Consider the following 11,348-nt stretch of genomic DNA (forward strand, 5'->3'; position numbering starts at 1 on the left):
AAAAAGTCGCAACCAACTACCATACGTTTATAAATATTTAAATCAGTCGCTGAATGCGAAACCGTCGCGATTTCCATACATGAAAATCCTCATTTTCTCTCCCGAAACGGACTTCACCTTGTCCGCAATTCTTTTCTCTGTACATCCACTCCGAAACCCAGTCAACCATCCCGAAGTTGTCCATGCGTAACACCGCCACTTTAATTAAACAGTCGGAAAATAAGAGCGCTCGGATTAACCCCCATTCCGCCAAACGCTCGCGCGCCTCCCGTCATCTAAATGCAAATCTGGCTCGTCGCACTTGATCATGAAATCGTGCAATTAGTACCAATTTGGATCACCTGCACAAAACACACCTTGACTCGCGCCGAGAGCAAATCTCCTAGTTTCGTGGTCGCGCCACAACGGCCGGGTTTGCGACGAAAATGTGTGCGATTTTGTGAAAAATGTTGACGGTTTTCTGGTAATTATGCCCCGAAACCTAATCCCTAGACTAACACGGGTACGAGATAACGCGTTCGCGACGAGATGAATAAATATTGAGCAATTAGACACTGGGCTTGTGACGCATTCATTTCGAAAAAAATCAAACAAAAGAAGCGGTTTCGTGTTACAAAACAACGCGAATTTCCACCGGGGGATTAATTAAGCCAAATCGATAATTAAAGTGGACACTTGTATTTTATTTCCATATTTGAGCCGAATTAAAATGTGGACAATAAATAAAAGCCCGAAATCAATACTCCGGAAACAATCAAACGAGATTTGCCTGTGCCGGAACAAATAATTGGAATTGTTTGCAACTTGATTTTCTTAACAATGCGAATTAAATTTTCGCTCGCATGCGAAACACGAAACACGAAACAACTTTTTTTATTATAATTTCGAATCGCGTCGCTTTTGGGATGATTGATTTGAAAGCAATTTCGAATATAATTTCCTGATGATTTGACTCGATCCGAATACGAAATTTTTCTTTCAACCATCGATCTAATATGATTTTATTAAGGACAAGGCTGGTGAAAACGCTAATTACTATTTACTAATCTCAAGTGCGATCTCGATTTTTTATTACAGTGAAAGTTACGCGCAACAAAACCAAAAAATCAATCGCTGGTTTTTGCAATCACACGGTATGGTACAATTAAATGTCCATTTCTTCCATTATTGGTCACAAATTTTATGAATGAATCGCACAACCTTGACTGAGACAAGGCAGACCGGTTATTTTTTCTCCTACGTGGGTATTGACCCACATTGCGAAAATATTTTTATATACCGGGGTGTCTTAATTCGGTCAAAATTTTCAAATTCTGAACAATTAACAGAGGAATTAACTGATTTATCAAACAAATCGGTCAGGTCAGGTCTACGGAGGACTATAAGTTAGGAGACGAAACATCGCAGGATTTTCTGAACCCAAAGAAATAGTACGGTAGAGTAAAAGTGAGGGCGCTTCGAGCGTTATACAGTCTTGACGCCAAATCTTATTACTTGGAATAGAATGCAGAAATGTTAAGCTTTGCACTCTTTAACAAACTGAGAAAAATTGACGATTAAAATTTTCAAAAAAAAACATGAAAAAAAAAAATGCGCTACATCTCGTATTTTACAAGACGCTGCAAATACGGTTAAAAATACGAGAAAAATGTTAAGGAGAAAGTTGAAGAGAATTAAATTTTCTACAAAAAAGGCCTCGAGACCATATCTCGATCATAAACGGTTTAAGTTTAAATTCAATTTTCAGTACTTGACCACCGGCAAAATGAAGCATATCTCTCGCTTGAGCGTCTTTGAACGACTATAGAGCCTAAATGGTTGAAGATGGGGATATGGTTTCCCGGACTTTTTTGTAGAAAATTTAATTCTCTACAACTTTCTTTCAAACAATTTTCTTCCATCTGTAACTGTTTTCTCAGCGTTTTGAAAAATATGAGGCAAAGTCTGCCTATTACTATTGAGAATTTAATGCTCTATTTGCTTGTATTTTTTTTGTTTGTTGTGTGTTGACCGTTATACAAATACAGCCATTTTTTTCTAAAAAGTTAGGCGGTCATGGAACAACTGCGCTCTCTGGCGATTAACGGAACTATCAAGGACGGAAACGTTTCATATCCTAACCTTTAGATATCCGTAGTCTTATAGAAATAATATAAAAAATCTAGTTTAGAAGGTTTTTAATTTATCCCCCCAAAATTTTTGTTTTTTTTCTCGTTCATAGGCTTATACTTCTCCACCTTCTTGCACCAATCAAATGCCAGGATTGCATCCTCAAAACCCCCCACCACCTAACTTGCGTCACCCACTTGCCACACCTAGAAAATGAATTTCCCCCAAACATCACAATTCTTGAACTACGCGATATTGAACAAGATGAGCTTGACCTCAACTACATGATCCACAAATATCCCCAAATTGAAAACGTTTCGATCTATGACGGCAACATCGTCAGGCTGAAATCACCAAACCCCGCCAATAAGATAAAAGTAAGAATTTAAGGGATTTAAGACAGTTGGTAGACGTGTTTTTAGGTTTTACGGTTGGTACGAATCGGAGTGGAGAATATTGGAAACAAATTCCTTGCAAATTTCCCCAATTTAGAAATTTTGGACTTGCGGGAGAATTTTTTACAAAGTTTAGGGAATTTTTCGGTGGGCAAATTGAAAGAATTGTATCTCGACGGTAAGTAGGATTTATTGTTAAATTAAAACTGTTCTGGTTGCGAATGAGATTCTTTCTGTAAAACTTCGGGTTTTGGACCAGTTGTTGTGTACGTCTGTTTTTCAGTTTTGCCAACTGTTATAATATTAGTGAGTAGTTTCTCGAACCAAGGTTTGAATTCCATGATGTTGTCCCACACTAGCATGAAAATATCAACTAGGAAAGTCAATTTTGGAAGTATTCTACTGATCCAAAACCCTATGTATTTAACCGCAGTGTCGATAATAAAGAAACCTGTATCAAAAGCACCGTTCAAATTTTCAAGATGCACCAAAACGGTGGGGAAACGTTGCGTAAAGTCGGGAACCCCTGCTAGAATAGTTTTTAGCACAGCTTTCATGGGTTTTATTACTTGTAAAAGGGCGGAAAAGCTATTTTGAATGTTTGGTGTTGTGGCGGCGGTAAGTTGCCTTTTCCGCCTGCTGACACCCAACTCCAAATTCGCTTGAGCCGAAGTATCCAATGAGGTTTTTTTACCGAAAAAGCCTTGCACTATTCCCCATAATTTACGTCCAATGTCCTCTATCACGTTTACGATTTTTTGGAACGTAAACGCTAGGGGTTTCGAAAATATTGAAAGGAATTGAACGATGGGTGAAACGATCCATTTTTGGTAAAAAGGCTGCGGCCTCGCAGCTAACACTTGTGGTTTATTTGTGTCAAATAATCTCGAAGTCAAAGAAGAAGGCGCCGCTTGAGTGTCATTTTTGGGTTTTAGGGCGTTTACAAGAGCGTTGTTTTGGAGTAGGGTTTTCCAAGGTGATACCTTGTTGTCATTTTCTGGAAATAAATTGAACAAGTAACCTTAAATTAGGGAAAAACGTAGTTACCTGTGCGACAACTATGTAAAAAAACTGAGATTAGGAGGAAAACAAATGACAGCTTCATGATTCAACACTAGCCAACTCTGATCATTTTTCATTCTTTTGTTATTTTTTCGAAAGTGATTAGCGGGTGGGTCGCATTGATTTATTTAATAAATTTTTAATTGTTTTGTTATTGTGTCAAAACGCGGGGTCGTGTGGGTGAAAAAAAATTAATTTAGATTTTCTTTATTTAGGTAACACTTGGAACTGCTCGCAGGACCTCAATTGGGTCCTCAAACTCAACCAAACAATAGTCAAGGACTTGAACAATTTGACTTGTCAGGGGAATCCCCACCCGAACAAGAATCTAGTAACCATAGCTCGCTTCACAAAGGTAATACGACTAGTAGCCAAGTCGGAAAAAAAAATTTGGGGGAAAAATTCTAGGATTTGAAAAACAATTGCCCCTCGATATGTTCGTGTACTTTACCCAAAGTCGTTTTCACGAAAATGGGTTCCCAACGTTTGGAACCCCTCATCGAAGTTAACTGTTCCCACCGTGGTCTCACTCACTTACCCCTCGACCTCCCCGCAAAATCTCGCATAATCCACCTTGAAGGCAACGAAATCGAAGACTTAAAACCCCTTAAACACCACCAAATCTACCGAAAAGTCCTCGACTTGTACCTCGACAACAACAAAGTGAAAACGATCGAAGAACTCGAAGGTTCCTATTTTCTCAAACATTTCCGGGTGTTTTCCCTCAGCGGAAACAAATTGACAGAGGTGCCAACCTACGCACTTGACAATGCCCTCACGCAAAACCCGCACATGCCCAACGCTTTGACCATTTCGTTGGGTGGAAACCCTTGGCGCTGCGACTGTGTTTTCACGCCAGTCTTCCAGGTTCACAAAATTTCACAACGCACGAAATTCATCTCTTTGTTGTGTCATTTTTCAAAAAATTCCTTGAACCGGTCGATTTTATTTTTTCAAATGCTATATCTTGACGCCATTATGACGTTTCTAACATCATTCGTTTTTGAGAAATGACATCATTTCTATTTTTTTATTCTTTGATCAGTGTTTTAGATAAAACTGATAAAACCTATTTTTATCTTTATGGAGATAACGAAAAGAAAACAGAAAGTGATAGAAGTTACTGAGAGTATTACAAAAAAGGTTTATTTTTTGTTCTTGCCTTATTTTATAAAATATAGAAAACAATTGCCGCTTATAAATACAAAAAAATATTTTTTGTTTTATTAAATTTATTTTTTATATTTTCAACTTTATTTTTTATTTTTTTTTCCTTATTACCAAAAAGATAAAAACGTGTACTGTCTAAAACAGTGTCAATTATCATTAAAAAATTAAGAATGACGTCACAATAAAAAAACGAATGACATCATAAATGACAATATGGTGTCAAAATGTAGCATTTAAAAAATAAAATCGGCCTGTTCGAGGATTTTTTTCAAAAATGACTAACGACAAAGACATGAATTTTGTGCGTTACTTTTGGTTCAGTCCGTATTTTTAGTAATTTTTTAGGAAATGCTGCAAAAATTCGCACCACAAATCCACGATTTGAGGGAAGTCAAGTGTTCGTATGTTGAAGGCGACGAAAATTCGCTCCTACCGGTAAACTGGTTACCGCCAACTGTGGCACTGTTGCCAATCGCTTTTTTTGCCGTAGATTATCGAACTGAGCCGAAGTTCGGTCTGTAGATCCCCGAGCGAATATTCCGTCCAGGCTTTAGATCTTTTAAACGGCGTTCTAGCAAGTCTAATTTTACTGATTCTAGGAAAATTGGCTTATGATTATTATTATTTTAAAAAGACGGGGCGACTCCCCTGGATTGTTACAAAAATGCCTTAATTTATAGTGTTTTAAATTATTGTTGTATCTAATGAATAAATAAGACTTGGAAAAAATCATTTCACTTATTTATAGACTTGTTTTGTTACATTTTTGCGAATCATTGTGCAAAGTTTAAATTTTATCATTTTGTAAATAGGGTAGGTTATATAACCGGGACATTGGAACTACCGTTACATAACTAAACGTAAAAACCTAAGTTTCCGCTTAACTTAACCATTTTTTCTATGCCTTCACTAGCCTTTTACACCTATTTCCCATCACTATTAATGTTTTTAAATACAATTAATCGCGTCTTTTCCAAATACTGATGTATGGTAGATAATTTGCAAACGTCAAATTGACAGTTAAGTGCAATGTCAACTCAAAGATGTTGAACTTTGAATTCTAATTAATTTCTCATTTGTTGTTACGTTTACTTTATACATTTTAATTTATTTGTAATTAAGCTTACTCAAGAATAAGACTCACTTCGGGAAAAAATGATAAATACAGGGTACGTCTCTAATTCGTTTCAAATTCGTAAATTGTCCTACTTTTCACATAATTAAACCGAACTTTAGTAAATTACAGGGGCTTACGGTCTTCATCACTGGGGCTAGTCGGGGCATTGGCAAAGCCATAGCCCTCAAAGCGGCCAAAGATGGGGCTAACATAGTCGTGGCGGCCAAAACGGCCGAACCACACCCCAAATTACCCGGGACCATCTACACAGCATGCAAGGAAAGTGAGTTTGAGCCAAATCAAGTCGGCTTGCGTCACTACTATAATTTTTTACAGTCGAGGAGGCTGGGGGCAAAGGCCTGCCCTGTGTTGTGGACGTCCGCGACGAAAAGCAGGTCCGTAACGCCGTCGAAGAGGCCGTGAAGAAATTCGGAGGCATTGACATTGTCATCAATAACGCCTCCGCGATTTCTCTAACTCCGACCCCTGAAACGGACATGAAACGATACGATTTGATGCATAATATCAACACGAGGGGGACGTTCCTGGTGTGAGTTATTATTGTCAATCTTTGAAACAAAATCTAGATTTTTTGGACGTTTTCAGTTCAAAAGAGTGTCTCCCCTATTTGAAGAAAAGCAAACACGCACACATCTTGAACCTGTCGCCACCTTTAAACATGAAACCCCATTGGTTCCAGAACCACGTGGCCTACACTATGGCCAAATACGGCATGTCTATGTGTGTTCTAGGCATGCATGAGGAGTTTAGACCCTTCAATATTGGGGTTAATGCGCTGTGGCCCCGGACCGGTAATACAGAACCCTGTAATTTTGATTTTTCCTAATTGCGTTTGACTGATTAGGGATTCACACTGCGGCCATTGAAATGCTAACAGGGCCTGACTCAGCCAAGTTCAACCGGAAACCGGAAATTGTGGCCGACGCCGCCTACGCCGTACTAATCTCCGACCCCAAAACCACTACAGGAAACTTCTTTATCGACGACGAAGTCCTCAAAAAACACGGAGTCACCGACTTCGACCAATATTGCGTCGACCCCAAGTATAAAGACAAACTAATGCCAGACTTTTTCGTCGACGATGACGCCATCAAAGCCCCTAGTGACGGGAGTCCCTCTTTGGCCACCCCCAAAATACAGGGTGACGGCAAAATCGTTAAAATTTTCCAAGGGATTGAGGCAAACTTATCACCAGATACCGTCAAGGGTACTCAAGCCGTCTTCCAGTTTGTGGTGACTGGAGAAGAGGCCGGAAAATGGTTAGGGATTTTTGTTTTATCACCGGTTTTTAACCGATTGTTTTTAGGTTTGTGGACCTGAAAAACGGTTCAGGGGCTTGCGGACGTGGCGACGCCCCCACCACCCCCGACGCCACCCTCACCATGGACAGTAAAAATTTCTTCGATATGTTCAGCGGGAAAATCAAGCCGGCCACAGCCTTCATGATGGGAAAATTGAAAATCAAGGGAAATATGCAGAAGGCGTTGAAATTGGAAAAACTAATGAGCTCACTTAAAGCCAAGTTGTAAACCATTGGTTTTGTATAATTGTTATTTTTTTACGGAGTGATGAATAAAAGTTATTTTATAATCAAATATCAGGGGTGCCAACCCGTTTTGCACTTACCGACTGATTTATACAGAGTGACGAATAAAAATTTTCAATCTATCTGGTGTCTTATTTAGTGGCAGAAAAAAGTTCCTATGCCGACCCTAACCTCACACCCCGAGTTATGTCACCGCTAATAAATGGTTTTATTATATTTTCGTTGACTGTAACGCTACTCTATTTCGTCGGTTTGCTGACTTTTGTCAACGACCATGAAGAGAACAAGTGTGAGATGACCTACATGTTCGAGTACCCCCAATTTGTGGTACAGAAAAATTGAGGTTATATTTACGTTACACAACCGATTTTTTGCAGCGAATATCAAACAAAATCGACGATAAATACCCCAGATATGGACTTTACGCTTACAGTGAAGGTCGCCTCACCGAAAAAACCCGAAACATGTTTTTCGACGGCATCCCTGTATTATTTATACCGGGAAATGCCGGCTCGCACCGTCAAGGTATACCAACATAAAAAACAAAATTAAATGTAAAAAATCGGTTTTAAGGACGCTCTCTAGCATCGGTGGCCCTTCGTAAAGCTTTAAACTCGCGAACACCTTTTCACTTTGACTATTTCCTAATCGATTTAAATAATGAACTCAGCGGCCTAAACGGCGCACTTCTCGCCGATCAACTCGAATACGTCAACAATTCGATTTACACCGTTTTAGATTTATACCAAAATCGAAAAAACCCAGCAAAGTCGGTGGTCCTAGTTGGCCATTCTATGGTAAGCCGTAACACCAGACAAGCCAGAGGAGGGTAATTATCAATTTAAGGGTGGTATCATTGCCAAACGGTTGGTATCAAACTTGGGGGAAAATTCCGACTTGGTGCCAATCGTCCTTGGCCTAGCTACACCACACCGAAGGCCCCCACTGCAACTTGATTCATTTTCGTACGATTTTTACAAAAATATTGACACTAAAAATAGCTCCACCACATTTGTAAGCATCACAGGGGGTTATAATGATTTTCTAGTGCCTTCGTTTCTCACCAATCACCCTGATAGTAGCTTAAATGTCGTGGTAAGTTGAGTCACTAAATGATAACTTTGGTTTTACAATGTTGGTGTTAGAGTACTCAAATCCCCCGGTCGTGGCTCCCAGCCGACCACGTTTGCATCCTTTGGTGCAAACAATCAATTTTAGCTATAAACAGAGCTCTCTTTGATTCAGTCGATCCGAAAACAAAACAAATATCAAGCGATCAAACTCTGCGTTATAGGGTTTTTCACCACCATTTGATTCACGTGAGTTGCCAACCCCACTATCGAAAATCACTAAACCGGCCAAATTATAGCACAGCGGTATTAATATCCGACTTTTGGATAGTTATAGTCTCAGTCCGAATATTAAGAACCAAGGGGAGTGGATTGAGCCCTTCGGGCGCCAGTACTCGGTCCAAGTGCCCCGTCTGTCAAGCAGCCCCCATTTTTACATGATTAGGCTTTTGAATCAACCCCAACACCAAACCCTAACTGTGGTAGCCCTGAATTTGGAAACTGTAGATTGGGCTTTCGTATGTGGGGCTCACATACCACGGGGGAACTCCCGGATTTGGTAACACATCTCACTTGTTACCAACCATTTTTCATAAATATTTCCAGCGAAGAGTTCACTCATTTGACACACTTGTCAGAAATTTCGCCCTCAAGTAATTACAAAAGACGTTCACTAACTGTAGATATGCACGAATTGATGAAAAACAACACAGTGTGGACACACATCGTCCTGCGAGTGCTACCAACCGACGAACAAGTAATTCTGAACGTTGATGTTTATAACACTGGCGACAGAAAAACCCTAGTCAATTTACCCAACTTACTATCATTCAAACGCCAAACAATCATCGAACAAACGCACGAAAAAGCAATACACTATGAGTTGGTACTACCGAATTTATATCACTTGATGCAGTCGTACCAACTGTACGTCGAATCGATTCAATGCGTCAATCAATTCAGACACGCCACAGCTAGCTTGATTGTACCATGGGGACACCAAAACCAACACAAATTTTTCATCGACGGAGATAACAAACCGATGAACGTTAGACTGTATAGTTCAAGGCCACAATGGGCCTCAAACCAGTCGGCTGTGATCCAACTAAGACTTGACCCAACTTGTCGCTACAAAATCAGCATCCAGTCATCATTTATTGGCGTTTTATCGCAGTTGGCACGATTTTATTCACCACTGTTGATTGTTAATGTGGCAGCAGTGATTTTGGTGGCCTTGAATACGCAATTAAAATCTCTAGGACAGGAAAATGACTGTTGCTTATTTTTCACAGCAGTTAAAGAAGGAGCAAAACCGTACTATATTTTGACAAGTGTCAAATTAATTTCGCGTTTTTTGAGGTGTGTTCCGCTCAGTAGTTTTTGTCATTTTTGACCAATCATGTTTCAGTTTCAAACCATTCGTCACGTATTTGGCGGCCCCCGATTGGTTGATAATGTCAGAGGAGGGGACAGATTTCTTCTTGCTGCCCCTCCTACTTTACATTTGTAGCGTCGGTATTGTGTGGCTCTTGGGGATTTTTTTGGGCGTCTCATTGGTAGTATGTGAGACGACAGTACATAAGTTTACCCTAAAGTAAGTATCACGCTCACAGTGACTCTCAAAATATGAACCAATGTAGGTTTTTGGCAAAAACTGTCAGTTTTACTGTCAGTTGGTCGGATTATTTAATGTCAGCACTGCACAAACTGCCTTGCATTGTTGCCACCTTTCTCATATGTCTTTGTATGACAACGACCGGTAGTCTCGCACTTTGTGTCGGAATGGTTTTTTATTTTATGAGGGTGAGTATCCCCGACTGTTATTTGTTTCATATGACAGTCTTTTGTTAGCTGACACAACTATCACAAGATTACATTGAGGAGTTAGTCTGGTACTATGTGAAAAAAATCGGCAAAAAACTTAAAAAATCGAACAAAGATAAAGATAATAATAGTAATAATAGTGGGGAGACACCAGCTCACAACGCTATATTTTTCCACGCCACTTTATTCCTTCTGTGGTCCATACTAACAGTCATAAACGTGCCATCCGTGCTAACGTGGGCCCACAATTTCAAGTAAGTGGCAAACTACGCCCCAACGTCCCTTATTCGTCGCTTTCAGATTTAGCACCGCCCTCAAACCAGACCCCGCCTTTTATCCCGGGCTGGTCCTAAGCATCTGCGCGTTGCCTCTGTGGCAATTGGACGTTCCAAAAATCGAAAGGTGGGGCTTTGGGCGGAGTTTCAAACCTACTTATGGCTTTTTTTAGGCGGGGCTATGTCGAGCTAGGCCAATTGATGATAGTTCTGGCCGTCGCCAGCTTGATTTACGCGCCGATTTCACTTTTTAGATTAAATTTCACATTGACTAGTGCAATTGCGTTTGTTACTTTGCATCAGTTGGTAGCGCCGAATCGGGAAATACCCGAAACGAGCCGAACGGAACAACCGATTGCTTACGAGACGATCAAGGCGAAACTTGAATAGGTTCTAGTCAGGGCTGTTTTTATTTGTGATCTCTGCTATTTGATTTAATTCAAATTTCCCGCCCTTGTCCAGGATCAAGATGGCTAAACTGGACTCCACAGGAATGAGAATTGTGATTTTCCCGAACAATTTGTTTATTTACGCTTTGTTAGACACGATTAGCAAGCAAATGTTTAATTTTAAGCTTTAATGCGGCAGTATTTCACCTGTTTATCGTTAAGTGCAAATAAACCAATAGTGATGTGATTTTGGCGTTTTCTTTCAATTTTCTTACCTTAACACGTCCCTCATTGCTCCGGAAATACACTTCGGGCACAAAGCATGGTTTTTATCACAGTTTTATCACAAAAACACGACACAACACCGACT

General features: G+C 39.9%; 3 protein-coding genes and 1 long non-coding RNA gene across 4 annotated transcripts; 3 read left to right on the plus strand and 1 right to left on the minus strand.

The window, feature by feature from the left end:
- Positions 1–236: 236 nt before the first annotated feature.
- On the plus strand, positions 237–5,481 carry swi2. Its single transcript, XM_001812584.4, has 7 exons — positions 237–463; positions 2,222–2,486; positions 2,532–2,682; positions 3,782–3,921; positions 3,975–4,433; positions 5,082–5,171; positions 5,227–5,481. Exons 1-7 carry the CDS (start codon positions 447–449, stop codon positions 5,407–5,409), a joined length of 1,305 nt encoding a protein of 434 aa, XP_001812636.1. The 5' UTR covers positions 237–446; the 3' UTR covers positions 5,410–5,481.
- On the minus strand, positions 2,221–3,784 carry LOC107398492 (uncharacterized). Its single transcript, XR_010334623.1, has 2 exons — positions 3,552–3,784; positions 2,221–3,501 (listed from the first exon to the last, which is right to left on the minus strand). It is a non-coding gene; the product is annotated as an uncharacterized LOC107398492 (long non-coding RNA).
- Positions 5,482–5,742: 261 nt separating the features above from the next.
- On the plus strand, positions 5,743–7,469 carry Hsdl2 (Hydroxysteroid dehydrogenase like 2). Its single transcript, XM_966013.4, has 6 exons — positions 5,743–5,905; positions 5,973–6,136; positions 6,190–6,403; positions 6,460–6,665; positions 6,719–7,133; positions 7,181–7,469. Exons 1-6 carry the CDS (start codon positions 5,892–5,894, stop codon positions 7,401–7,403), a joined length of 1,236 nt encoding a protein of 411 aa, XP_971106.1. The 5' UTR covers positions 5,743–5,891; the 3' UTR covers positions 7,404–7,469.
- Positions 7,470–7,584: 115 nt separating this feature from the next.
- On the plus strand, positions 7,585–11,225 carry PGAP1 (Post-GPI attachment to proteins 1). Its single transcript, XM_008198527.3, has 12 exons — positions 7,585–7,747; positions 7,798–7,945; positions 7,994–8,217; positions 8,267–8,515; positions 8,566–8,739; positions 8,790–9,049; positions 9,097–9,849; positions 9,899–10,084; positions 10,131–10,293; positions 10,342–10,568; positions 10,615–10,716; positions 10,763–11,225. The coding sequence occupies exons 1-12, from the start codon at positions 7,607–7,609 to the stop codon at positions 10,977–10,979; spliced, it is 2,844 nt and encodes a 947-aa protein (XP_008196749.2). The 5' UTR covers positions 7,585–7,606; the 3' UTR covers positions 10,980–11,225.
- The last annotated feature ends 123 nt before the right edge of the window (positions 11,226–11,348 follow it).

The sequence above is a fragment of the Tribolium castaneum genome, chromosome 6 (genome assembly GCF_031307605.1).
Source record: "Tribolium castaneum strain GA2 chromosome 6, icTriCast1.1, whole genome shotgun sequence".
NCBI lineage: Eukaryota > Metazoa > Arthropoda > Insecta > Coleoptera > Tenebrionidae > Tribolium > Tribolium castaneum.